Source organism: Mustela nigripes, chromosome 12 (genome assembly GCF_022355385.1).
Source record: "Mustela nigripes isolate SB6536 chromosome 12, MUSNIG.SB6536, whole genome shotgun sequence".
NCBI lineage: Eukaryota > Metazoa > Chordata > Mammalia > Carnivora > Mustelidae > Mustela > Mustela nigripes.
Window position 1 is genome coordinate 27,821,916 of NC_081568.1, and position 25,583 is coordinate 27,847,498.

The 25,583-nt window shown below is 44.5% G+C and overlaps 1 protein-coding gene across 6 annotated transcripts in view; it reads right to left on the reverse strand.

The window, feature by feature from the left end:
- Positions 1–359: 359 nt before the first annotated feature.
- CAPSL (calcyphosine like) overlaps positions 360–25,583 on the reverse strand; it is a 30,196-nt gene continuing 4,972 nt past the window's right edge. For 3 of the 6 annotated variants that reach the window (XM_059416483.1, XM_059416486.1, XM_059416485.1), the window contains exons 2-6: positions 16,178–16,314; positions 12,808–12,985; positions 12,315–12,524; positions 7,678–7,781; positions 873–963 (exon numbers count right to left, since the gene is read on the reverse strand). In XM_059416483.1, coding sequence (XP_059272466.1) covers positions 7,680–7,781; positions 12,315–12,524; positions 12,808–12,985; positions 16,178–16,314 — 627 coding nt within the window. In that variant the 3' untranslated portion in view covers positions 873–963; positions 7,678–7,679. Of the gene's footprint in view, positions 964–1,835; positions 1,929–7,677; positions 7,782–12,314; positions 12,525–12,807; positions 12,986–16,177; positions 16,315–25,583 lie in introns of those variants that run through there. The other 3 variants (XM_059416488.1, XM_059416484.1, XM_059416487.1) reach the window with 3 other exon arrangements.

Consider the following 25,583-nt stretch of genomic DNA (forward strand, 5'->3'; position numbering starts at 1 on the left):
CTCTGATGGCAAGGAGAGGATGGCCCAGCATTGACAAATGGGCCAGGAAACCTTGCATCATCTGCCTTATGGAGGAGCCTAAAAGTGGGTTCCAAAGATGAATTCCCAAAACAGTTTGAAAGCTTTCCTCACTGGTGTACCCTAAAGTTCCAGAAAGCCTCCAAGTCTTTTTTTCCTGATAGGTTGACCCAGGACGTGATCCCACAAAATCCTAGTCTTCTACCAAGAGGGCCAACTGAGCTCACCTTCCTTTTGTCACCAGAATCACTTGTGACTCCTGTTCACGCATGTGTGGGCATTTGTTGACTTTAAATCCCTGGCTTAAAATATGAAGACAGAAAAAAAAAAAGACCATTAAATTTCAGAATAAAATAAATTTTATTTGTATTCACCAAGAGACACATTAGAATAAGTAAGCTCAGGAAATTTTACAAAGTCAGATGTTCTTCCAATCTTTTTATCATCACCCACTGCTAAAGACTGGAAAGAGAGGGAACAAATAGAGATTTGGGGAAACATCTACCTTTACCCCTGTAAGAGGAATGACTGTAACAAGAGGTACATTATTTCACCAAAGAACCACTTGCCAGTCTCACTTCATGGCTTGCTTCATTCCTTCCTTCTTTCCTTCCTTCTGTTCTTCCTTTCTTTCTGATTTAAAAATATATCCTCAGCCATTTAAGCAATGCATAGGATCCAGGCCATTAAGTAAGATGACTGAAGATCTATTGCTTTTAAAATCCTAGATCTTTCAGAAACTTTAGTTTACACCTTATCAAGAATCTATAGCATTGGACATCTTTCAAAGTCATTCCACTCTCTGAGAGTCCCCGATTTCCAAAAGAATTAACAGACAGAAAGTCATAATCTCCAGGATTTTGTCATCATTAAAATGAAATAGGCATCCGTGTCAATAGAAGCACTGACACCAGCATAATAGTTCAAGAACTCTTCTTTCGAAACCTGAGAGGGATAAAGAGCAGGAGAAAAAGAAGGACATGGTGTCAAAATATGTGAGACATAGTAAGGCATTTTACATTCTCCCTGAAATGTTTTCAATGGAGTCTGATCTGCCACTGACAATCAAGCAAAGTCAGGTAACTGACTCTGAGATCAGGGAACCTGGCTTGCCCCTCCCTTCTGAGGTGGGGCCCTTGCACGGTAGGCTAAAGACCCACCTGCCCACTGGCCATCACCTTTTGCATTAAGATAAAAATGTTTAGAGCTGTGCTATCCAATACAGTAGCCTCTAACCACACATGGCTTTTTAAGTTTAAATTTGTTAAAATTAAACATAATGAAAAACTGAATTCCTCTGTTGCACTAGCCACATTTCCATTGCTCAATCACCGTACGTGGCTAGAGGCTGACATCTTGGAGAGCACAGATGGAGAACATTCCCATCATCACAGAAGGGCCTATGGGACCGTTCTACTCCAGAGCATACTTGGCATGATTATACTTGTGATTATTATTAATACTTTAGAGAAATTTATAGCATAAATGTACAGGTTAAAAAGCTCTTTAAGGAAAGGAAGTTTAAGTAAGATGACTGAAATAAAGGATAGAACTAGAGAATGGGGTGCTTCTCAGGATCCTTGGACACCCAGGAATCCACGATGGCTGGGATTCAAAAACAGGATGTAAGGCACTAGCCACATGGGAGGTGCTAAAAGGCAAACTTCTCATTTTGGTCAGGATGTGTATTTCGTGTTTCGTCATTGGCCCTGTGAAGCCTATAATGGGCAATGAAATTAAAAGAGCAGAAATCAGCCTGTGGGATCCATTTCTTTCTCCCCCCTCTTAACCCCCCCTGTTTCTTAATACAAACACACAGAGTATTCTATTCCCCACAGTCTTAGGGGTACCACTCAGAGGCTGGGCATTGCGGGAACTTGCTTGGCCTGCCAAATGGGAGGAGTCCAACCCTGCAGGAAAAGGAATATAGGCATCAAATTTTCAAACTCTCATTCTTGGCTCAAAATAAGTGGGGGTGGGGAGGGTAAAGTTACATTTTGTCCTTTTAAAAACGTGAGCAAGTACAATTTGAAAAGGGCCTTATCATTTTCAAAGAAGAAATTTCATCCCCTTCAACTGAATTATCACACAAGCAACATTTTAAATGATCCAAAAGCACCATCTGGGAAGTAAACTTTTAAAAGAAGCATGATATGTAACATGTTAGCTATTAAAGAGAAAAATATTTTGGAAAGACTTTAAAACAGAAACAAAAGCTAGATGAACTCTTTTAGTACAGGGTTGTTAATGTTTCAAGTCTTCAATTGAGGGAATTATGTTAAATTAGAAAATCATGTGAATGTCAAGACACAATATGATAATGTGGTAAATTGACAAAGTTGGTATTAGATATTAAATTAGATCTAACTTTGGAGCTCAAAATCTTCTTAATTTCTGGTTTCTCAAAGCAATATCTTAACTGTTGACATTATGACAAATTCTTGCTTTCAATGCATACATAGCTTACCCACTACAAGCATGTATAGATTTTTTAAACAAAATATTTGAAAATTTATATCATAATGTCACTGAAATTCTGCTTTATAAAACACCTTTTCAGCCTCAATTTCAATTAAAGATACTATCAGAATAAGATTTACATATAGGAACTCCTCACTATCTAGAAATGGTTTGAGTCACAGTTAGATAAATAAAGTCTTGCCAATGAACAATTGGCCTAGGGCCATTTTCAGATATGTGGGAACTTTTTATGACTAGCATTTTAATTACATTTATGTGCAAACAGATATCTCCAAATACCTGTAAAACATATATGCACATAAGCCAGCACAGCTCTTATAATCTTTACATAATGACTTGCTTAAGAACCCATCCTTTTTAGTGTGGGTGAGACGGAAGTAGATTTTCACTCAAACCCTAAGTGAGCTCAATTAGAGGAGCTTAAATTAATGGTGATTTACTCTATTTACTGTGCAGCTTCAAAGATTATCTTAAATAAATGGTTGTGGAATGATGTTGCTAAATGAGATTTTAGGCATGACTCAGGATGAAATCTGTGGAACAGAGTTTATTCTGCAGTCCCCTTGGAAACTAAAAGAATGATCTGGGTTTCAGAAGGTAATGCCTGGTGTTTGGTAATGCTCTGCGTTTGTGCTGCACTTTATCCCATCAAGGTGGAAGCAATCGGAGGCTCACGATAACCCCGGCAAGAGAAGCTACTCTGCCATCTGTCATTTTCTCTCAATTACAGGTTCCTTTTCTGTTCCAAGGCGCTCTCAGAGCACGGGCCATCATCAGTTCCGCATGTGGTCTGAGTGTTTCTAGGAGACCAGCAACTCAAACCTTTCAAGTATAAGATCAAGATGTTCCCAGAATCAATACCTGTGTCTGAGTGCCAAATGCAAAGGTTTGTAAAGAAAAAGTTATTCAAGTCTTTCATGACAGGATTACAAACTACATACTCAGATCTTGCTTCAAAATTTCAGGTGCTTGAGCTCTGAGTCACAGGGTCCCTCTTAAATTTATTATGGGGTCTCGTGCAGAATGACACATCTGAGCCGCGCGGCACTTGTCCCTATGTTGGGAATGAGAGTGGGAACAGGAAACTCATGGTGCTCACAAGAATTTTGGTGAAACAGAAATGGCATCAACCATGTTCCATGGCTGTTAGAATTTGTGTCATACTCCAGAGAAATCATAAACAAATAAATTCCATTTATGAAGAGTAAGAAGACTCTAGAACAGGTCGGTTCATTTTGAGATTTTTCTTTCCCTGATATGATATACCTTTCTGGTTGTTGCAAGTTCCATTATCAAAACCTCAGCTACTGGTCGGTGGTTCACATTTTCAGTGTGTTCACTCCTAAAGAGCACCTTTCACTCTATTCTGCTGAGGGAAGATACTGGCTTTGGCGAAGCAGGTGTGAAAATAAAACAAGAAGGTCATGCTATTCTCAGAGAGGAAGAGCTGCTTCACCACAAGCTTCTCACCACACCAACTGAGGTGGCAAAAGAACTCTTCTCACACAGCAGCTTCTCAGAACCCCCATCAATCATTTGTTTATGTTTCTTTCAACAGATTTCACTCGTCATCTGTTTTATAAGACATAATTTTAAGGAACTCATTTGGTAACTTGGTTGGTTTTTTTTTTTTTAAGACAAGGAAAAAACTAGTTATCTCTCTCTAAGTTATATAGTTTCCACATCAGCAACCTGGAGGAGTAGGAGCACACTTAGAAACTGGCTTTCCAAAGGATCAGTTACATGAAGATGACATTATACGATAACCTATCAGATCCTTTGGCAGCTTTATTTTTCCTTGAATCATAAGCATTTCTAAAAACTGAAAACTTTGCTGCTTCTTTCAATAAGCTTTTAATTTACAACAGCAGCTTACAATTTCCAGGAAAGCAAGTTTGTTGACCAATCTGAGAAACTGGAATTTGGAGGTGGGGGGGGTTCTTTTATGCCCCAGAGGGTTGTGTATAAATCCAAAAAGGTATACCACTCAGAGGATGTTAGTAGAATTTCATGAATGAGGAGCAGAAGGGCCCCACACACCAGCCAAGAATACATATTTGGTTAATTTCATCTCTCCACTTGATTAAACATCAGCAGAACAAATTGCCTCTGTAGGTTACCTAAAGAGGGTTGAATCATTCCCTACTTGTACTCTCATGGCTCAGCAAGGCAATTCACAGTGGCCAAGGGAAGTGAAACGCTGACAGTGATCTGCCTCCAAGAATAAAGGGATCTTTTCTTGGCAGTGTCTTGATAGACTTCCTACAATCAGTAAATTACTGCATGGTCCTACAGCACATTGTCATAGGAAGGGCCCCGACTATCCTGCCTTCAGGGCTGATGCTTCTCCTCTCTTATCTCTGAACTCTGGGCTCTTGGTTTGGGTTCAAAGCCAGTGGTTTTGTTTGAATTTATCCTATAGCTTCTTCCTCTATCCCCAAAGCCTACACATAGTAGTGACTCAATAAATATTTACTGATGGGATGTATTCAACCTTGAACTGTGACAAAGGCAATCTGCAGCCTACTTGACGGGGACCCAGCTCTGCCTTAAAAAGCTGCTCTTAGGGTATGAATGTTGTTCTGTGTTGCTACCAAACTACAAAGAGCCATCCATCACCCTCCAGAGTGTCATTTGGGTCTGGGACAAAATCTTATCAAGGTTCGAATGTCTAGGAAAATTAGCCGTGCAGGTGGGCTGGAAGAATTCTGCCTCAGGCTGCAATACCAAGACTTCTTCAGGCAGGATGGGAACCAGCCCTTGGAGAAGGTCAGACCACCATTCTTGCCTAGTTTTGCCTTTGCAGGGTAGGGCGGGGGAAAGGGTTAAAACCCAGATTCAGTATTGATATTGGTGGCTTCTTGTGGCCAATCCTGATTCTCAGAATTTTTACATACTGTTTCTGTTTCATGAAAAGCTGCTAAGCTCATCCTCTTCTCTTTGGCTTGTTTCCTTCCTTCCTGTCTGGGGTCCTGGCCCCAAAGGTAAAGTGCTCCTAAGGGTTGGAGATATTTCATTGTGTTTAGCTTCTGACCTCAGTATTTACTTTTTCAATTGGAAATGGAGTAATATTTAAATTGTGTAAGTTAAATAAATAGAATATATATCCAGAAAAGTGTTGTTAGCAAATGATTTTTCTTAAATGACTGTTTGTTCCTCCCCTGCTACCAGAAGGAGTAAGAGTTAAATTATGAGTGAGCCCTGATGAGGCCAGAAATCACAGTTAAGACTCAGAATAGGAATGTAGTGATTCTTGACCATAAGATTGTTAGATTTTTTTTTTTTTTTACTGGGCGCGGGGGTCGTTGGTGGAATCTTCATTTGTGGGCCCAGCATCTGACCTGCTGGAAGGGAGACATCTGAATGTGGCCAGACACACGCTGAGGTACAGGTTATCTGAAATCTGATAGCTGTGCCCCAATTAGACAGGAAACAAGAGTACGACTGGGGAAGACAAAGCTGATAGCTACAACCTAGTCCTTATTCAGAATCACATGCTAACTCTCCAATTAAGCAGAGGTATGAGTCATTCCCAAAATCAAAGGCACAATCTATCTAGAACAATACACTTGAAATCATGGCCAGGAAACCTGGGACCTCTCCTTCGCCATCCTCTGCAAGGTGCAGGTTACAGAAAACATGGTTTTTTTTTCCCTATGCATTCCATCATAATCTCTTCTGGATTTCTACCTCATTTCTACATATTTCTTCATAATACCTGGCATCTTTTGGCCTGCCAATCTCTACATAAGCCTATAGAATAAAGTCAGTGGAAAGCCAGACTTGTGCAATCAATTTCTGAAAAACTAGCTTCCCATAATTTGGGGATGTTCCCAACCTCAAGAAAAAGGTCACTTGTCCGGCCTGTCATAGGGAAGTGGGAAATTGGCTTCTTGACAACAAACAAACTTCTATGATTCTTATCTGGAAACACCTGCTTTCACAAATTTTAAATCAATGTGTATCTTGGTCTCCACTTCCAACTCTCTGAGATAAAAAGTAAACAAGCGAATTAGTACAAAATACAGCAAGTGTGTTTGATTGACCCTAAACCCAGAGCCACTTAAATACATGGGATCTTAAAGGGTACTATTATTTCAATCCACATCCCCAAAGCAGGGGATGAATGCAGCCAGGGACAGAGGTGACAAAAAGGACTGTCCTTGAGTAACAAGGCAGGTAGTCATAGTCAAAGGGCTGTCACTGTGCTTCTACCTCTGGCCCCAGACACAGAACACACAGAGGGACACAGTGGTGGTTTCAATATCTATTTGCTAGTAGCTGGGGCTGCCTTTGCTTAGAAGCCTTTCATGGGGAGATTCTCACACACTGACAATATGAAGCCAAAGCTTAGATCTGGGAGGAGAACACTTTGGGCCATGAAGTGTCAAGATGGAAAATCTTGGAGTAGCAGGCCTACTCAAGTACCCCACCCCCTTGTACTGGTAGGAATGTCAATATTATTGGCCCATGGCAGGGACGGGGGAGATGAACATTCCACCAGACAAAGGCTTGCTGATATGGTCTGCTCACTCACAGGGCAAGAGGTCCCACATAATATCTGAGAGCACAGCCTAGCCTGAGACTTGAACCACACGGATGGTCCTAGCTCACCTGCTCAAGGAAATGGCCTCCCCTCTCACAGACACTTTAGATGACCCAAAAATGTCATTCTAAACCTACTCACCAAACTGAGGCTTCCCTAAACCACTGGCAGAGAAACTTAAGATTCAGGTATAAAAATTGAGGCCAATGTGTGGTTCTTCTGGTCCCAATTTGGAACTGAAGCACTTAAATATTTACAGTCAGGTGAATTCTCCCACCTAGAAACAGACCATCTAAAATGAGGTGGAGAAAGACTGTGGGTGCGTGGGTAGGGATTGTAATTAAAATAGTCAAACTTTTATTTATGGCCAAGGAAGACACCTATGTTTATTAGACATGTGTATGTATCCTAGAGCCTGGCTCTAGTAGCTTTTTGAATCTTATTTTAATTAATCCCTCTAGTAGATCTAAGGAAACAGCTTTAGCGAAGTCTTTTCTGCCCCAGAAGATGCAGTTTGCGTTGACACGAAAGAACATGAACATGAAATCAAATGTGATCCCAGTTTGGGGCTGATGTTTAACCATTTGGAGCCACGTGGCCATACACCCAAGACCCTGGTCACCAGGTCCTACATTTAGAGCTTCCAGGCAGTTCTCATCATGACAATGAAATACACATCCGTGTCAATGGACGCGCTCACCCCTGCATAGTAGTTCATAAACTCCTCAGGGGTCACCTGCAGTGGAAAAGTCAGACACAAAAACAAAACTTTGCTTCCCACCACTTCAGTAGAGGCCCATCACCAGTACCTGGAAATGAGAGAAAAACTTTGGGCAAGGCTCTTTACTGACACAGATCAAGAGTAGATCTCAGACGAGAGGAAACAGTCAAGTGGAAGATGGCCATGAGGGGTAGCGGAGGGGAAAAAGGAGTAGAAAGTTTTGAAAATTTCCAGACCAACCTAAATGAAAAGCGAGACACAGGCTCTCGCCTTTCTTTAAGTGCAGGAGCCTATCTGTTTGGATAAGTGTGACTGAAACACAGAATGAGAAAGAAGTTTCTTTAGTGGTAGTTAGTATGGGCTTTCTGCAACATGTCAGAAATAGTGCTTCAGGTTCTGGGTCTGGGCAAGTAATGGTTCACCTTTCAGAAAGTGGGATTCTGCCCTGTGGATAAAGAAACAGATTTCTACTTAAATAGTCCTTGGCCTTATGCTTTTTTAAAGTAGAATGTACTCATTTCAAGGCACAAAGTGAGTGGGGAAAAAAAAGGCGACCTCTGCTCCATGCCTTCCCACACCCCCTAGGATGGGTTCTTTCTCCATCCTGTGTCTATAACTGTCTCTTTGGAATATCAATTAATGTGTTTACCTAAGCTAGAATTTTATTTTACTTTCCTTCTAGAAAGAAGAAACAATAGTTATCAATCTTATTTTTTAATAGGTATAGACGATGTGTACGCTACAGTTCAACTATACGGGCTGACGTGATTAGGTGACTCAGGGAAAGAACTGTTTTCCTGTTCGACTGAGCTCTCTAACCAATCAATTTAGCCCGAGTACAGCCCTACTTACACAGGAGGACACAGAAACAATTATGATGGCTGTTAGCCCTCAATGTTAAGTGTCAGAAAGGATTAAAAGCATCACAAAAAGTGAAACCCATAAATAAATAATAAATAAATCCATATAAATAAACCCATAAATACACCCATAAAAAATGAACACTTCTTTCACAGAATGCCCACCTATATCTACTAAGAATCATGGAGCTGACTCACCCACTTACCTTTTTTGCAATTATAAGTGAACAGAGAAGAAAAGTCACAGGATCCATATTTCACTCTCTACACCTAGCTCCCACGTGAGCCCCAAATAGTAAGATCCAGAAGGAAGAAAGTCATTGGACTGAGCTAATAGTTAAGCTGGGCTTTTCAGTGGCCTAGAAGTAGAAGTCGATGGACATAGCTTTTACTAAAATCAGAATACTCTTAATGTTCTCCTTTCTTCAATTTCTTTACCTATATCTTCCTGTGCATTTGTCCATTACCTAGCATGAAACCCCACCTGAGAGTCAGGTTACATAAAACTGGACATCAGAGCTAAGATATTTGATCACGTCAGAAAAGGCCATCAGTTATTCTTCGTGAGGTGTCTGCTTGTTTCCTGAGATTCACCGTACATGGAGAATAGCCTGAATTGAAAATCCTATGATTTCCCCAAGTTTGCCCTCATTGTAGTAAAGCACCTTTCACTAATAATACCCAACTACTGAATTATCTTGTTGGACATTAGTAAAAAGTGAGAAAGCAGACATGTCTGCTCTTGGTCAGCCTCTTGATGATGCTACCTTAGCTGATGGACTATTTATTATATGATGGAGAGTGTCCCAGATGGGAATGAGGGGAATATTTGAGTCATGATACAGAGTACAGTACCCTTTCCTCTGTTTAAGACTGATTTTTTAAAAATTGTAAGATAAATTTAGGTTATTTGTATAGACTCAGTAATATATTTAAAATAATTTTAATTATTAAAAAAAAAACACTATGAGATAGATGAGGCAACAAGACCCATATTCTCTCACAGGCTAATCTACTTCTGAGAGATTTTTTTTAAATATTTGTAACTGTAAAATGAAATATATAAATGAAAACTTTCAAACATAGATATTAAAAACAAGAAGTAAAAAATTTCAACCAACTAGGGTGGGATTTAGAGAGAGAATAGGAGAGAGGATAGTGGCTGGGTGGCTTAGTTGGTTAAGCATCTGACTCTTGATTTTGGCTCAGGTCGTGATCTCAGGGTCATGAAATCAAGACCCACCTCAGGCTCCACGCTTAGCGGGGAGTCTGCTTGAGATTCTCTCTCTCTCCCCCTGCTTCTGTCCCTCCCCCTGCTCAGTCTCTCTCTCTTTCAAATATATAGATACATCTTTAAAAAAAAAAATCAGAGTGAATAGGGTTCACTTCATACATTATACAGTTGCTTTCATCCACATGACTTCTGTGCACCCATTGCTTGGAGGGCGGGGTATGGGAATTACTAGTACAGGACCATTCCATCAAAATCCATGACTACTATAAACCCCAGGAGACTTTATGACTACTTGAGAGCTTAGCCCACAAATTTGAGCATCATCCTTAGCTGAGAAGTGTACTAAATTTCTTGCCTTAGTCTAAATTCTGTCTTACTTGGATATGAGCTGTATATGTTAACCATAAATGAGTGCACTGGCTTCAAACATAGCTATGCTTCACCATAAGAAATCTTGATGTATAAAACAACTCAATTTGGAAAGATAAGTTAAGAACTAATTATCCTCTTTATGAAAGAATTTACCGTGGAGTTTCTTTACATGAACAGTTCCTTGTGCATTTAAAATATGATTCAGTGTACAAAAGTCTGAATCACACATCACATTCCAGAAACATTTTCGTTATGTCTTTTAGGTGAGATCGCTCTGTAAAACCCTTAGCACAATACCCAGTAGGTAAGTACTCAATAAATGATCTAGATCTGTAATTATGCCACGTAAGTTTCATGTACGTATTATATGTAGTAATTAAAAAGGGGCACTTCTGAATCTTTTAGAGACAAGGATCTCAGATGTGAACATAATTAAGAGTCATCGGGGGCCCTTACTAAAACTGCAAACCTTTGATCTCCACCCGAAAATCATCAGGTTCTGTGGTTCTGCCTGGTGGCCAGCAAGGTACATTATTAATCCATCCCCCAGATGATGATCGGGCACAGTCAGCTGGGCATTTATACAGGGTCTGTGATATTCAGGTAATATCAAACACTATAACTGCTAAAAAACCCCAGTGACCTTTATGAGCATTTGAGAACTTGAGATGGCTTGTTAAAATAAATGTCAGAAAGGACAGGGTTGGGAACTTTAAATCAGCTGAATCATAACAACCGGCCACTCTGACTTGGGTTAGAGCAAAGAGCAGCTGAGGTTTCCCCTGGCAACGGGGAGAAGGAACCACCTGCAGAGAGCAGGCAAGTACACCCTGGGATCTCATGTAGAGGTGGGCTAATTTGGGGAAATGGCAGTTGACTATTTTTCCACTCCCATTTCAGAGATCAAAGGCTGGCTATGTTGGAAGAAAACATACGGTTCAGTTCTGTTAAGTCTGTCTCTAAGCATTAGGCTGCCCTACAAAATCTACCCCTAACCCCTTCTTTGAATCCACCTCTATAATTCCTTCAACTAAAAGGAGGGGTATTTCTCTGTCCCCTGGGGGAAAATGTCAGCAGGAAGGAAAGAAAGGTAGTCCCCTAACCCCTTGCTAATAAGACTTTCCATGAAGTTTCACAGAAAAATTTGGGGGAAATTCCCTTCAGAAGGGGAAGCCTTGTTTCCTATTCCTACCATTGCCATTTTTCCTCCTGCCCAGGGCCCCACTCTTCTTCCTGTGTAACTCGGCGGGGAAGAACCCTCCCTAGGGTTCCGCTGCACTGAATGTCAGCCAAGGAGAACACTCCCTTCCCCATCATCAGAGCAGCCAAGACACCTAATAGCAGAACTGAGGCCAAGTTCAAAAGTCCACTTACGGCTGTTGATAAAAGACAGACGACTGACACTGTCATCTCAGCGTGACACAGCTGCTGAGTTGCAGTTCCTTAGCCTATCAGACTATGCATTTGCAGCCTAAAGATACCAGTTAATGGAGGTGGGGTGGTTGCCCTTTTTTTTAAGGCCGCTGTAGTTTCCAAATGCAAGTTAATCTCAAAGCCCACTAACGATGAAATCAAAGCGAATTCTGTTATCTGGCATTCCCTTTACTGAGGGCCTCCCTTAAATGACGGGCCTGCATAGCAAAGTGTGAGGACACACAATGTTGTGGGGGTGAGTGTGAAAAGCACTGCCACAGCCTGAAACACCTTGTGAATCATGTTCCAAATAATTAAGTTTTGGTTTCATTTTGAAGTTGAATAGGCTCTGCTGCAGTCGAGTTCATTGGTATGTGGCTGGCTAAGTACGGTAAGTACAGTGACCATGAAATGGAGTGTTAAATCAAAGGACCACGTTCTCCAGATGATGGCTATTTAGCCGTGTGTGGATCCCTTACCAATATATGTGCAAACACACATATCTTATCACTTCCTCTCCCAACTTTCTAGATAGTCTCTAAGGAAATACTTTACTTCTACTTATAAGGAATATGTTACACATATCTGTTAAAGCTTTGGCTCTCTTTCCTAACTAAAATTACAAATTTGACAGAAGAAATTCCACTAAAGTTAAGCTCTTCTACTTACCAATCCATCTTTGTCATAGGGTGAATCAAAGTTATCCAGAAACTTCCTGAATACTTGCTCCTCCGTCCATTCTCCATTCTGGTACTTAGGGTGGTGTTTGGCGTTATATACCTCACGAAGATCTTCAATTGTTATAACTCCATCTCCGGTCTTGTCTAACTTCCTAAAAGCTTGCATAATTACCTCTTTTCTGGCTCTAGACATTGGAGGCTAGACAAACAGAAACACACACACACAGACAACGCAAGTCAATGAGCTTGTTTTGTATCATACATCATGAAATACCTGTTTCCTCTCAAGGGTATGAAATGGTCTGCGTGCCGTTAAACAACACGCATGACAATTACTCTGAAAAGTCCCTACACCTGTTGCTGATCTCCTTCCCATCTCCTCCACAGTGCGCTGACAACTTCTGAAAACAAAACCTTAAAATAGCCAACCCAAACCATGTGAAAGCCAAACTCAGCAGATACAGATTCATGAGGCCACTTACTCTTAATGTAAGAAGAAATTCATTGAAGTCTATTGTTCCGTTTCCATCTTTATCAAACCTCCGGAAGAGCTCTTCTGCCTCTTCCTTTTCCATGACCACGGCATAATCATTTAGCCCTTTCACAAATTCTTTGAAGTCAAGAGTTCGGTTGTTATTGTCATCCATAATTCGAAACACTCTAAAGAAAACATACACGGACACAAAAAGAAAGACCAAAAAAAAAAAAAAATAAAACAGAGAACAAGGGGTAAGAATAAAGATTTAAGAATAAACACTCTCACAGTTTTTTAAAGTAAAATACAGAAGCCCTAGATTCTACTCTGAACCCTCCTCCCAAAATAGGAGAGTCTCTTCCGAGCCTCTCATAAAATAAAATGTGCTATGCGATTCTAATTTTAAGACATTCTGAAAAATGCAAAGCTATAGAGACAATAAAAAGACAAGGGAACGGGGAGAAGAGAATAGGCAGAGCACAGGGGATTTTTAGGGCAGTGAAAATATTCTGTATGATTTTATAATGGTGGGTACTTGGCCCTATGCACTTGCTAATGCCCACAGAACTTTAGTATACAAAGAGTAAACCTTAATGTGTAAATTTTTAAAAAATTATCTAGGAGGTCAGGGAATTCCAGGAAGGAACGTAGACGGTGACAGGAGAACCTAAAGTTGGAAATAATCTCACTGAATGTGGGGTGGGGTATGCTGACTTGTAACTGTGGAAATTAGAAGAGTGCATAGGACTAAAGGCACAAGGAACTGCACATAGGCACCGGACTCTAGTTCATAAAGATATTTCCCATGGAGATTTGAGTGGGCAATTCTGACATGCTATAAGCTATACTGGAATTAAACAATTGAGTAAACAGAGGGCAGGTGGTGGAAGTTAGTGTATCACTGTTGAAATGAGAATTTAGATGAGCTAGGGAGGAGCCTAGAATGGTCTGATGCATGCGGGTAATGGGCTGGAGTTGGAGACATTGATATGAACTCATGTTTAGCTTAATATAAATAAAATGATTACATATAAAAATCTATAGCTATGTACATATATCATATATTTTCTTTTTCTGTCAGCTAAGAGAACCTAGAAGTAACACCCCATTAACAAACACATCTAGAGCCTAGATCTTGGTTTCCAATACAGTTCTTCAATAAAAGGAATGGGGATTTTTGGAGAAATGTCTGATTCTAGGACTGGGGCATGATATACAAGATGAACTTGGAATATCTTATACCAGAAAGTAAGGAAGTGCTCAAAACAAACAAAACTACATTGATGGGGCTACATCAGAGGGACACAGGAGCCAAGTGAAAGAGCTCCTAAGGCCCAGACTTCAACATTTTGGGCAATAAAATAGTGTTGTGTTGTAACCCAAAGTATAAACTAAATATCCATGAGTTCATATTGATTTAAGTAAATGATTCAATAAAGAAATAAGCAAATATTACTTAGAAAAGACAAATTTCTCTTGCAGAAATATTCCAGATAAATTGTGCACATACTCTGTCCTCAAGGAGGAAAGCATAGTCCCCACTCCCTATGTATGGCTCTGCACAGAGACTTCCTTCCAAGGAGTACAATACAGAAAGGGAGGGAGCAGTAACTTTACATTGGAGAAGCCAGACTAACATTGTCTCAGCCAGATGATCAAGGTCAACATCAACAGTGATAAGTCAAGTTGACAGTAGGCATCCTTGACATGAGGTGATGAAAATGGTGCTTCCCTAATGTGGTCTCAAAAAACCATAAACCCAGTCTAATCATGAAGAAAACAGGAGAGGGTAGCTTCCACTTGAGTTGAAGAGTGATTAAGGAAAGGGCAAAACCAGTAAAGGGGCAGAGGCAGACGGCACATTGGAGCATGAACGATCCAATAAATGAGCCAATAAACTGGCTTATAGGGGAAGGGCTGTTAGGGATTGGTCTGGGGGGTGGGGATGCAGGTAGCAAGAGGGACTCTACTGAGCGGGTCAGTGAGTAGGTGAGAGGGCAGTGTCGCCGAGGGGTTTGCACCAAAGACAGTGATAGGACTCCAGAATGAAAGAGGTGGAGTGTGGAAGTTAGGGTGATACAGTAGTGAAGAGAAGTGGGCTAGTCTTCCTGCTGGACTGTGGCCACCTGGCCACCAGGGTCCATGTGTCCACAGTCTGGACTTCTGACGGCACTGGGCTTCCTGTGAGAATTTGAGACCACTGAACGTGACAGTCCTGATACTCAGCGAGTACCTCACTGGAAGAGAAGCCTTCCACAACCTCCGCATGTGAGGCCGGGGCCCCTGAGGCTGCCCTGTACTTCTCTCACACACGACGTCACCACAGAGATTCTCACTTCCGTGACAATGAGTCTCCTCAGTCTAAGGCCTGCGTGGGGCCTGGAGGGGCCTTGTTCACCCACGAATGTACACGCACCTGGCTCATGGCAGGCTCTCCTATAGTCTGTCAGAGAGAGGTAATGGGGGGCTCGGTGGTTCAGTCAGCTAAGCGTCTGACTCTTGATTTTGGCTCGGTCATGATCTCAGGGTGGTGGGATCAAGCCCCGCGTTGGGGCTCTCCCTGCTCTCCCTGCCCACCACAGAAAGCTCTCTCTCTCAAGTAAATTAATTGATTAATTAATTTTTAAAAATCTTTTTAAAAGGGGGGGCCTGGGAGGCTCAGTGGGTTAAGCCTCTGCCTTCAGCTCAGGTCATGGTCCTGGCGTCTTGGGATCGAGCCCCGCATTGGGCTCTCTGCTCAGCAGGGAGCCTGCTTCCCCCTCTCTCTCTGCCTACTTGTGATCTCTGTCAAATAAATAAATAAAATCTTAAAAAAAAAAAATCTTTCAAAAAGGAGAGAGAATGCACAGGATCTGCCCACTGGAGGCTAACAATCTCTTTCTCCTTAGGTTTTGAGGACTTCTCCCATATCAGAGGGTCCGAGGACAGGCTCTATGGAGCTGGGAGAATCCCACTGCCGTGGTATATCCCACAGGCAATTCCTGTGGCCCCCCAGAGGTGAGCAAGATAGGACCGCCTGAGAGCAACCTCCTCCCTCTTCCACTCCGGCCCCTATTGTCACAGCTGCTAGGAGCGTCTCTCTCCAGGTCCTGCTCCGTGTCTCTGGGACCCGAACATGCCTCTCCCTTCACTTCCAGGCATCCCAGCAGCTGGGCTCTCTTGTCACAGACACAGCCTTGCTGAATCTCGGACAAAGAACTAAAAATTGTCACAAGGGACCTCAGAGATCCGTTCCTCCAAACTGCATTTTACAACTAGGGAATGGAGACCCTAGGAGGCCAAGACTTGCTCAAAGACCCAGAGCTAGTCATAGCCTCACCTGGCTGTGTCCCGCCTCTCTACTTTGGGCCCCTGCCACCCCCTGGCCCGGATCCTACCTGCCGAGTCCTTTGATGCCTGCGGAGCCCCGGGCCAGGCACTCCAGTCGGAGTCTTTCAATGGGGTCAGTGGCCGTGGTGAGCTTTTTCTTGGCCTGGATTGCCATCTCCCGATCGTGCCGTGCTGTCCCTGCCATCTGAGAGGAGAATTCGCAGCACATCAGCAGAGCTCGGGCCTCATCAGCCAGCTTCTGGCTGGGCAGGGGGATAGCAGCCTCTCCCAGAAGGAAAACACTCTCACCCACTTCCTGGGAAAAGCCTCGAACTCCCTAGAATTTCCAGCTTTTGGCTAGACCAACTATGTGCCTGAGTATTCCTTGCTTACTTCTCTGGTCCTGAGGACATCTGACTTCTCCAGCCTGGACAGCAGTTCTGGACAACAGTTCAAATAAACAGCCTTTCCCAGACACACTTTCATTTTGTCGAAACACTCCTCCCATCATACAATGAAAAGTCCCACTTCTCTATATTCTCCTTTTTGAGTTGTCCTTCTATTATTCTCGTAGTTAGCATTCTACCTCTTCCCTTTGACTCCACATTTAATATTCTCCTCTTTGGCCTAACATTAATTTTTATTGTTTCTGTCTTGGCTGAGCTGCTCCACACTGGGCCCTCAGAATCCCTGCCCATAGCTGGCATGTTTTGTTTAACAGGTTGGTGTTCATTACTACCTGGATTCCTGAGACAGAGAACGGTAAACAGGTACTCTCTCTCTCTTAGATATAAGACTTTTTTTTTTTTTTTTTTTTTTGTCTACACTTTGGCTTTTGTGTTTTAAATATTCAGAAATAGGAGAGGGTGGGTACCGTGAACCTCCCTCCGGAGAAGTCCCTGAGCCACACACAAACTCCTGCAGGGCGGTTTGGGGTTTCAGAACCTGCAGAAGTGGAAAGCGCTCTGGGATGAGGGCCTGGAGACCCAGGTTCTAGTCCAGACTCCCAACTCCCTCTCAGCGACGTCTGAGCAAATCTCTGGGCCTCTGGTTTCTCCTTCTCTGTCAAGTGAAAGGCTTAAACGATTTTACAGTTCCTCCCTGTTCCAAAAGCAACTAATCCTCCTATGAGCTCACTGACCCAGCAAATGAGGGATTCTAGAAATTACTTTTCTTAATGGGAGTTGTGAATGAAGGAGCAAGACAGTTGAGGGGTAGGCAGACACAGCATTCAAATGCAGAAAAGATGGTGCTGGAATGGATCTGCTCTTGGCTCAAGGGCTCCCCCCCCCACCACGCCTTGTCCCTGGCCAAGTGCTGGCAGTTCTCCTGAGGCCCACACTAAAAAGGGGGAATTCTTTTCATCGGAGCCGACAACTCTCAGACCGATGCTCTCTAAGGCTGTTCATCTACACTACAGGTCGTGAGTTCTCCCCCACAAAAATCTCATTATTTCACTTTGGAGCGAGGGAATCTCAGACTGAAAACTGAGACCACAACAGATAAGTCAGGGATGTGAATTCCCAACAGCCTCATTTCCTAGCACATGTCCCAAGAGCCAAGTTAGAAGTTCTCTCCTTCTTGACCCACATTCTGGTTCCCACGACTTGAATGTAACTTGGGAATAATTCTCAGTTCTCTTAGACCCCCAAGGCAAGAAGGAGACCTTTGTCCAGTAGGTCCTGGCCGCTTTATTCCACATGAAGAAGAAACTGGTCTGCCCAAGGCTGGCTGGATCCTTCCTCGCTTCCTCCAGCAGCGAAGGAACGGGTTGGCCAGAAATCCAGATGGCCACCTGCCATGCTTTTGGAGGCCTCTCTCTCCACTCCCAGTGGGCCTGTACACACAGGTCTCCAACTCACGCAGCCACCTCAGCCACAGCCCAAATCAGCTGCCTTCCTGGCAGCTTTAGCCTCTTCAAACCTTCCTTTTCCTGTTACTATTTTGTCACCTGATGTCAAACCGACAACTCCTGGAGCTTGACCCCAGCTTCTAGCCCTAAGGCCACCCCACAGAAGGCTTCAGCCACAGTCAGAAACCTGGGTTTTTCTGTACGAAAACCCCAGCTCCCTCCAGGCACCCCCTGCCCCCATACACAGCTAGCCTTGCCCAAGCCTCTTCCTAGCCCTGAGCAGCCTGAGCAGCCCTGACCAGAGGCTGCTAGCAGCACCGCCACCGCGCCCCTCCCCGCCACCGAGGGAGCTGGAAAGGCTATAGGCAATCTTGTGCCCTAGCTCCATCAGGCCCCCAGCCCTCACTTGGTGCCATCTGCCCAGTGGCTGCCCCCTCCCCCTATTCATCTCCCTTTTCTCATTTCCATCACCTCTCCCCTGCCTTTTCACCCCGCCCTGCTGGTTCTGGTTTGCCACACCGGTCACAGGGGCAGGCGGGGAATGGAGAGACACACAGGCCACAAACCAGTAACGGGGTGTGTGAGACAGAGCACGAGAAAGGACCCAGGTGGGGCCCTACTGACACACCTTCAAAATTAACAGCGTCAGTTGCTAGAGTTTATGGCTCCCCGACCCCGTGGTAGGCATGTGCCCAGGCCTCACAAATGCCCAAGGAGCTGAACTGAAAACAGAAGCTCAAACAAATACACGTGCGTCCTGTTCAGAGCATTCCTCACGGTGGCCAAAAGCACAGAAAGCCCAAATGCCCATCCACAGAGGAGCAGATGAACAGAACACGGTTCCACTTCTCCAAGGTCACCCAGTCTTCAGATGCCCTACCTCCTTGTGGACCCGGGTTTGGGATCATAATAACACTGCATTAACCTCTACTGTTCCCATGCTCCTGCTTGGTCCTTCTATGCAGTAAATGTAACCTTGACCCACATAAAGAGTGGACTCGTCTGCTAATTCAACAGCTATTTGTTGGGTAGGTACCATTGGTCGGAGTCTGCTGGGTGCTGGGAACCCAAAGATGAACCCAGGTCTGTCCCTGTTCTTCAGGAGCCCAGATTTCATTCACTAGCAGCTGGAGAAGGGGAGGTGCACATGGATGATTAGGGTAGAGTGAGAAAACTATAAGATTGGTGCTTCAGCAGAGAGCCGTCGTAATTGGGGAAAGGACCTCACATCTGGCCTTGAGGGGGGAGTAGCAATGCAACGAGCAGAGAGCGGGACAAAGCATGCACAGACACAAGAAGGAAAAGCCAAAGTCACACACTGATTCCATGTACAGGGAACATCAAGAAAAGTCAAATGCACAGAGACAGAACACAGACTGGCTATGGCCAAGGCCTCAGGGAAGGCGGCCATGGGAAGTGGAGTTTTTTAGAGGAGCGGGAGGGGGGGTGATGAAAATGTTTTGGAACCTGATACAGATGGTGGTTGCACAACATTAGGAATCTACAGTATATTTTTAAATGACTAATTTCACATTATGTAAATTTCACCTCAATTAAAAAAAAAAAAAAAAACCCGTGAGCTAGTTACAGTTATGGTTTTTTTTTTTCCCCTAAAAAAACGGGGGGGGGGGGGGGGCGCCTTTGGTGTGGCTCCCAGGAATTCACACACCCTTAGGACCATGAGGTCACCCCAAGCCCCTCCTCCTTCAGCAGACTGGGGAACTGAGGCATGTGCTGGTAAAACAACTTGCTCCCAGATCCTGGCTGACACCCAAACGTAGGTCTTCTGACGTTTCAGCAGAGCTCCTTCTACTTCACCACGTTTGTGAAGTAAGATAAAAGAATCTCAAAGCACAGTAGGTGGTTCCCATCCACAGGAGAGCAGGGCAGAGCTCAGGAAAGCCTCCTGCGGGTTTTATCCCCTGTGCCCGACCCCACACAGCGACCATGCACATGGTGGCCTCTGGGGTTGACTCTGATATATTCAGTAAAAAGAAGTCCATTCCCTCCTGCCATGATTCTTGAAATGCCTGAGTTAACCATTCACATCCATCGCTTAGTTACCTGGTTCATCAACAAATGTATGTTCTGTGCGCTGTTTTCAAGTCACAAGTGTCAGAGAGGAAGGATGACTCTGAGAAGCAACTCCTTGAACAGCACAGGATCTTAAATTTGATTGAAGATTAACCACTGAAGTCCCGTGGTTAAGCAGGACAGGAAACAAAGTTTGGTAAGAACTGGGGGGTTTCAAAGAAAACCCAACAAGGCAGGGTTTTGGTGATGAAAGACGACACTCGGGACTTCCGGAACTTGCCTTAAGGCTCCAGGCACCTGGGCAAGAGTCTTTCCCCAAAGGTGTGTCACTTAACATCACTGCAGGACATAAAGCGTCCCTAGACTGCAGAAGACCCTCCCTGAGCCTCTAGGAGCCGGCCTGGTGACCGCCGAAGAGCATGCCCTCCCTAGGCACGGGGCCGCAGCGCCACCTAGTGTTGGCACCGCGTCTGCGCATTTCCCCAGGGGGGCTGGGTCCCTTTCTCCAACAAATGTTTATTAAGGGCTTAGTTTAGAGCAGGTCACTGGGTTGGACTGGGGAAGAGGGAGTAAGGGCGTGGGGGAGAGCAACCCTACTACTCCCTCACCACAAATCAGAAGAAGGTAGCTAACCTGACTTCGAGCAGGGTTTTCTGAAGACTTCTCAGAGAAGGGGCTGTCTTTTATCCTAAAGGAAAGAGTAGTTAACCAGGCTAGGGTTGTGGGGGGCAGAAGAAGGAAGGGTACCGTACACTTCCAGAGTGCCAAGGCCCAAACGAAAGAGAAAGTGGTATAATTACAGAAATGCAAGTATTCTAGCAGGACTGCAGAATGGTGGGCGGGTGGTGTGATGAAGCCCTTGTTGGGAAAGGGAGGAAATATGGAAAGCGGAGATTTGGAGAAAGATGACACTGAGAAGGTAAGCAGGCATCAGATCACAAGGAGCCTGGGACACAAGCTGGGCAGTTTGGATCCTGTACCGAGAGCAACAGGAGACGACAAAGGACTTTAACGAGGCAGTGACAGTTTGTTGTCAAAGAGCCCTCGGATTCAGTATGGCACAGACTGGGGACAGCCAGGTGAGAGATCCTGCTGACTGAGCGGAGGTACTGGCAGCAGGGACAGAGAAAGGGAAAGAGATCTGAGATGGAGAGTACTCAAATATACAGTGTGAAGGAGAGGGAGGGCTCAGGGTTGGCAGAGATCAACCACCCACGACCCTGCCAACACCCCCCCACACACACACACTCCCCCAGCTGGTGAGGAGGAACGTTCACAGAGCAAATATAGGGAGGGACCTGGAGATGTGGGGCACAGGCCAGGTGGAGCCTCCAGCAGCAAAGCCAAAGGAAACTTTGCAGCAAGGGTCACTGGGGCTCCTCACACAGAAGCTAGTTAAGGCTCCCTCATCCCACTGTCCAACTGCACAGCCTCCTGCCCCTGCCAAAACGCTCTGCTTGGATTTTAAATGAATCATTGTGAGACAGGATATGGACAGGTAAAATTGCATGGAGGTCTGTCTTTTCAAGTGTCTCAGGAAGTCCTCTTTGCAGGGTTCAGGGACAGATTTAAACTGAACCTTTGGTGCCTTCTTGCGGCCATAAGCTGAATTACAATTCTCTCGTGGCAGTAAGCGGAGAGAGGTCTCCGTCTCTCTCTGTCTCTCTCTCATGAGACTACACCCAACAGCTTACACACAGAGGTGGATCTTAAAACCAAAGAGAGAGCCCCAGGAGTCATTTATTCAGACACCGATACAGAGAGAGCACCAAGATCTTCCACATCCTCTGACACAAAACAGGAAACGTCTCATCTGTAGAGCACACTACCCTCTGTTTTCTGTGACATTACACTTCTGGTTTTCCTCTTTCACGAAAAAGATGGTTGCAGGAAGGTGCAGAGGGAACTGCAGCAGGGTTAGTCAGGTCAGACAAACTTTAGAGAAAGGGAAAGCTAGCCTGGAAGTGTTGGGGGAAACTGAATTAGGGAACCGTGGTAGAGGGAACAGAGAGGAGGAGGCTGTGGGCTGAGGAGGAGGAGGGAGAGCAGGCTGGCCTCCCCTGGCTGCGCAGGGATGTTCACCGTGATGATGGGACATGGTTTTGCCCAGAAAGTCCTCCTTTGCACCCCACTGCTTGGGGTGCAGAGACAGGGGGACTGTGAGGGAACTGTCCTACTGAGGAAGTCACAGAAGCCCAGCCCCATGAAAACAGTAACTGCCAGCAGAGCCGTCCAGTCTTTGGAAAGACTTCATGCTATCAAGCCCATTTTCCCCATAGCCAGGCCATGTAGTGAATCTTGCCTTAAAAACCTTTTGAGGCATTTCTGTAACCGTTAAGTACCTGTGCCATTACATTAACCATTTCAATAGCAAGGGACCCAGAGTTGCTATAATAGCTCTGTGTGATTTTAAACATTTTTCTATTTAGAGAAAAGAAAAGAGCAAGGCAATGTCAGAGTAGGTAGCTGCTGCTTAAACTGTAGAGCTTCGAACTCACCCTTAGAAGATGGAAGACCTACTGACCTTCTCTCAAACCCACATCCAAGCCAAACCTTTCCCCATCTTGACTTTGTGGGGATGATCCTGTGCCTAAGGGCCATCCCTATGTGGATGGGGACATGTGGGGGGTTTTAGATTGTCTCTACTTGGGAACAGAATGTAAGACTCAAATTTTGATTTAGACTCAGTGCACCTTTTACTAATTAAAATGTCATCCAGGGATAGGGTAGGACATTCAACATATCGTGTTTGAAGGCAATAGTAGGGAAATATCAAACCATCTCTACTGACTCCAATCCGTTTAATAAACTAGCTCCTGTTATGTAGCAGATGGCAAAATCCTGTAGTTCCTCAAGAGTTTCCCTTAGAAAATGCTCCTCTGTCATGAACTGGCTCCCAGTAGCTCAAAGTAGCCTAGCAGGAGGCTAGAAGATGCCCCTCTGAGACTGAAATGAAAGACCCAGATGATTTGAGGAAAGACATAGTTTCTGCAGTAGAGTCCTGGGAACCTGCACTCACCCCAAGTTTAATCACAGGTGTGGGTCAGTGTTGTTGATGTCCTGGGGGATCCTTCATTGAACCCATTTGAGCTCAGTTCAGTGAAACAGACCCTTAGCATCTCTAGCTACTAACAAGGGACGGTGCTAAGTCTTCAGGAGCAGGTACAGAGCTATGGTTCCAACCAGGTATGATTTCACCCACTCTGCCCTCCCTCCCCATCCCCAGGGGATATTTGACAATGTTTGGAGACGTCTTTGGTTGTCACCGCAGGGGTCTGGGGTATTACAGGCATCTAGTGAGTAGAAGCCAGAGATGCTGCTAAGCTTCCTACAAAGCACAGGACAGCCCTTGACAACCAAGAATCTTCCAGTCCAGAATGCCGGTAGTCCCGAGGTTGATCCCCCCTGGCGGAGAGAAGGAACTAGAGCACCAGGAGCAACAAGGGCACCAGAGGTGTTGTTGATGACTCAATGTCTGTGCCCCACCCCAAGCACAGGAAGTTAAAATCTCCAGGTGTGATGGCAGGGATCTGTACGGGGCTCAACACGTGGCTCAACATGGGGCTCAAAACCCCGACCCTGCGATCAAGACCTGAGCTGAGATCAAGAGTCAGATGCTTAGCCAACTGAGCCACCAGGATGTCCCTTCAGAGGGTTTTAAGATGCACCCGAGTTTGAGAATAGAAGGAAGCAACAGGAGCTACAGGATCCCTCTAGTGGCAGGAGTGAGACCTTGAGTGACAGGGCTGGAGGAGAACTGAAACGTAACACAGGATAAAATTCAGGCACAAGGAGAAGTGTTAAACCATAATTCAAACCACTCCGGGGGCCATGTCTGTGGCTCAGTGCTCTACATGCAGGAGTTCATGGCCTCGGGCAGCTGGTTCTATCAAACATTGTCACCCTATTCCAGGACGTTGGCATAAACCCAGAGAACCCAGATCCTTGCCCAACCAAGAAAGTGCCAGGGGCAGTGGCAGAGTCAGCGCGGACACCTGAATGTGCTCTGGCGACATCCCCATGTTCAACAGGGATGCTCCGGTGCTCAGACACTGCTTTGGGAATTCAGGGAAGGTCCCTGAAAGGAGAAGGAAAGCCAGAGCTCCAAGGAGGAAAGTGCCTTGGAGGGCTCGAAGGTTTTCACTGCAGACGAGGGAAGGGGACAACAGCACAGGGCCAAGCCAGGCCACACAAGGGGGTCCTAAACACAACCCCTCGCCCTCCTGCCTCAGGGCCTTTGCTCAGTTAGCAGAGTGATGCGCAAGGTATTGGTTTTGTTTTTTGAGGTTTTCTTTTTTGTTTGTTTTTTTCCGAAATCAAAATCAAAGCTACTGAGCTGATTATCTTCCATTATATTTGTCTTTTCCCACAAATTATTTTTTTTTAAGATTTTATTTATTTATTTGACAGACAGAGACTACAAGTAGGCAGAGAGGCAGGCAGAGAGAGAGAGGGAGAAGCAGGCTCCCTGCTGAGCAGAAAGCCCGACTCAGGGCTCAATCCCAGGACCCTGAGATCATGACCTGAGCCGGAGGCAGAGACTTAACCCACTGAGCCACCCAGGCACCCCATTCCCACAAATTATTTTTTAAATTGCTCCACAACCTATGAATACATGAAACATCTGGGTTTTGTTTGGATTGTTAATTTCCACATCAATTTGAAGTATGATGGTATGCAGATCTACACTTTAATGATAAGAACACACTGGAAATGAGACATCACTGAAGTCTGGCATCTTATCAGGTTTTCTCTGTGCCAAAATACATTTTCATAAGATGTTTAAAACTCCTGCTTTAGCCTTTGTCAATTGGCAGGTTTCTCTAGAGCCCATGTCTGCTAAATCATTGTCTTTCTTTTATTCTCTCTGCTGTTCTTTGGGATGTGACTTAAGTCCTCGTGTTACTGTTTATGATATGGCATGATTTGAGAATAATGCATTATAAATATCAGTGTTGGAAAGTGTCTACTTCATACATCTGCTTGAAATTTTATTTTATTAATTCAACCAGGGCCAGGATTCAGGCCCAGTAAGGTAGGGGACTAGGGTGCCATGTTTAAGGAGGCCCTTCATCTCAAGACGGTGCAAATGTCAACATTGCACTTGTCCAAACCTAAGAGTCAGTGCCTCCTTAAATATTGTGCCCTAGGTGCCTGCTTTGCCTCACCCTGGTCCTGGTCCTGAAGTTAATGTCTGTTTACTGAACACCCATTATGTGCCACAACACAGTGATAAATGGGACAGCCAAGGTCTCTTCCAGGAGTTTCCAGTCCTCAGAGTAGTTTTAACCTTGTTGAATTTGAACTACATCTGATGTTCCAGACACTGCAACTGGCTTATTCTAAAGTCATTCCAATCTCCTTTGTCTGCTGCATTCCATTTTCAGTTGGGTGGCCACGTGAATGAGTTCTGGCCAGAAACCCAATTGAAAGTATCGAGAGCTCTAGGAGAACTCTTCCATTTCGTTTGCCTCTTCCTGCCTTGAACAAGAACGCAATGTCCAGAGATTTAGCAGCCTTTATGCAGTCATGAGGAAAAAGCCAAGGGAATCACAGATACCAACTTAAAGCCCTACTGTCACTGTGCT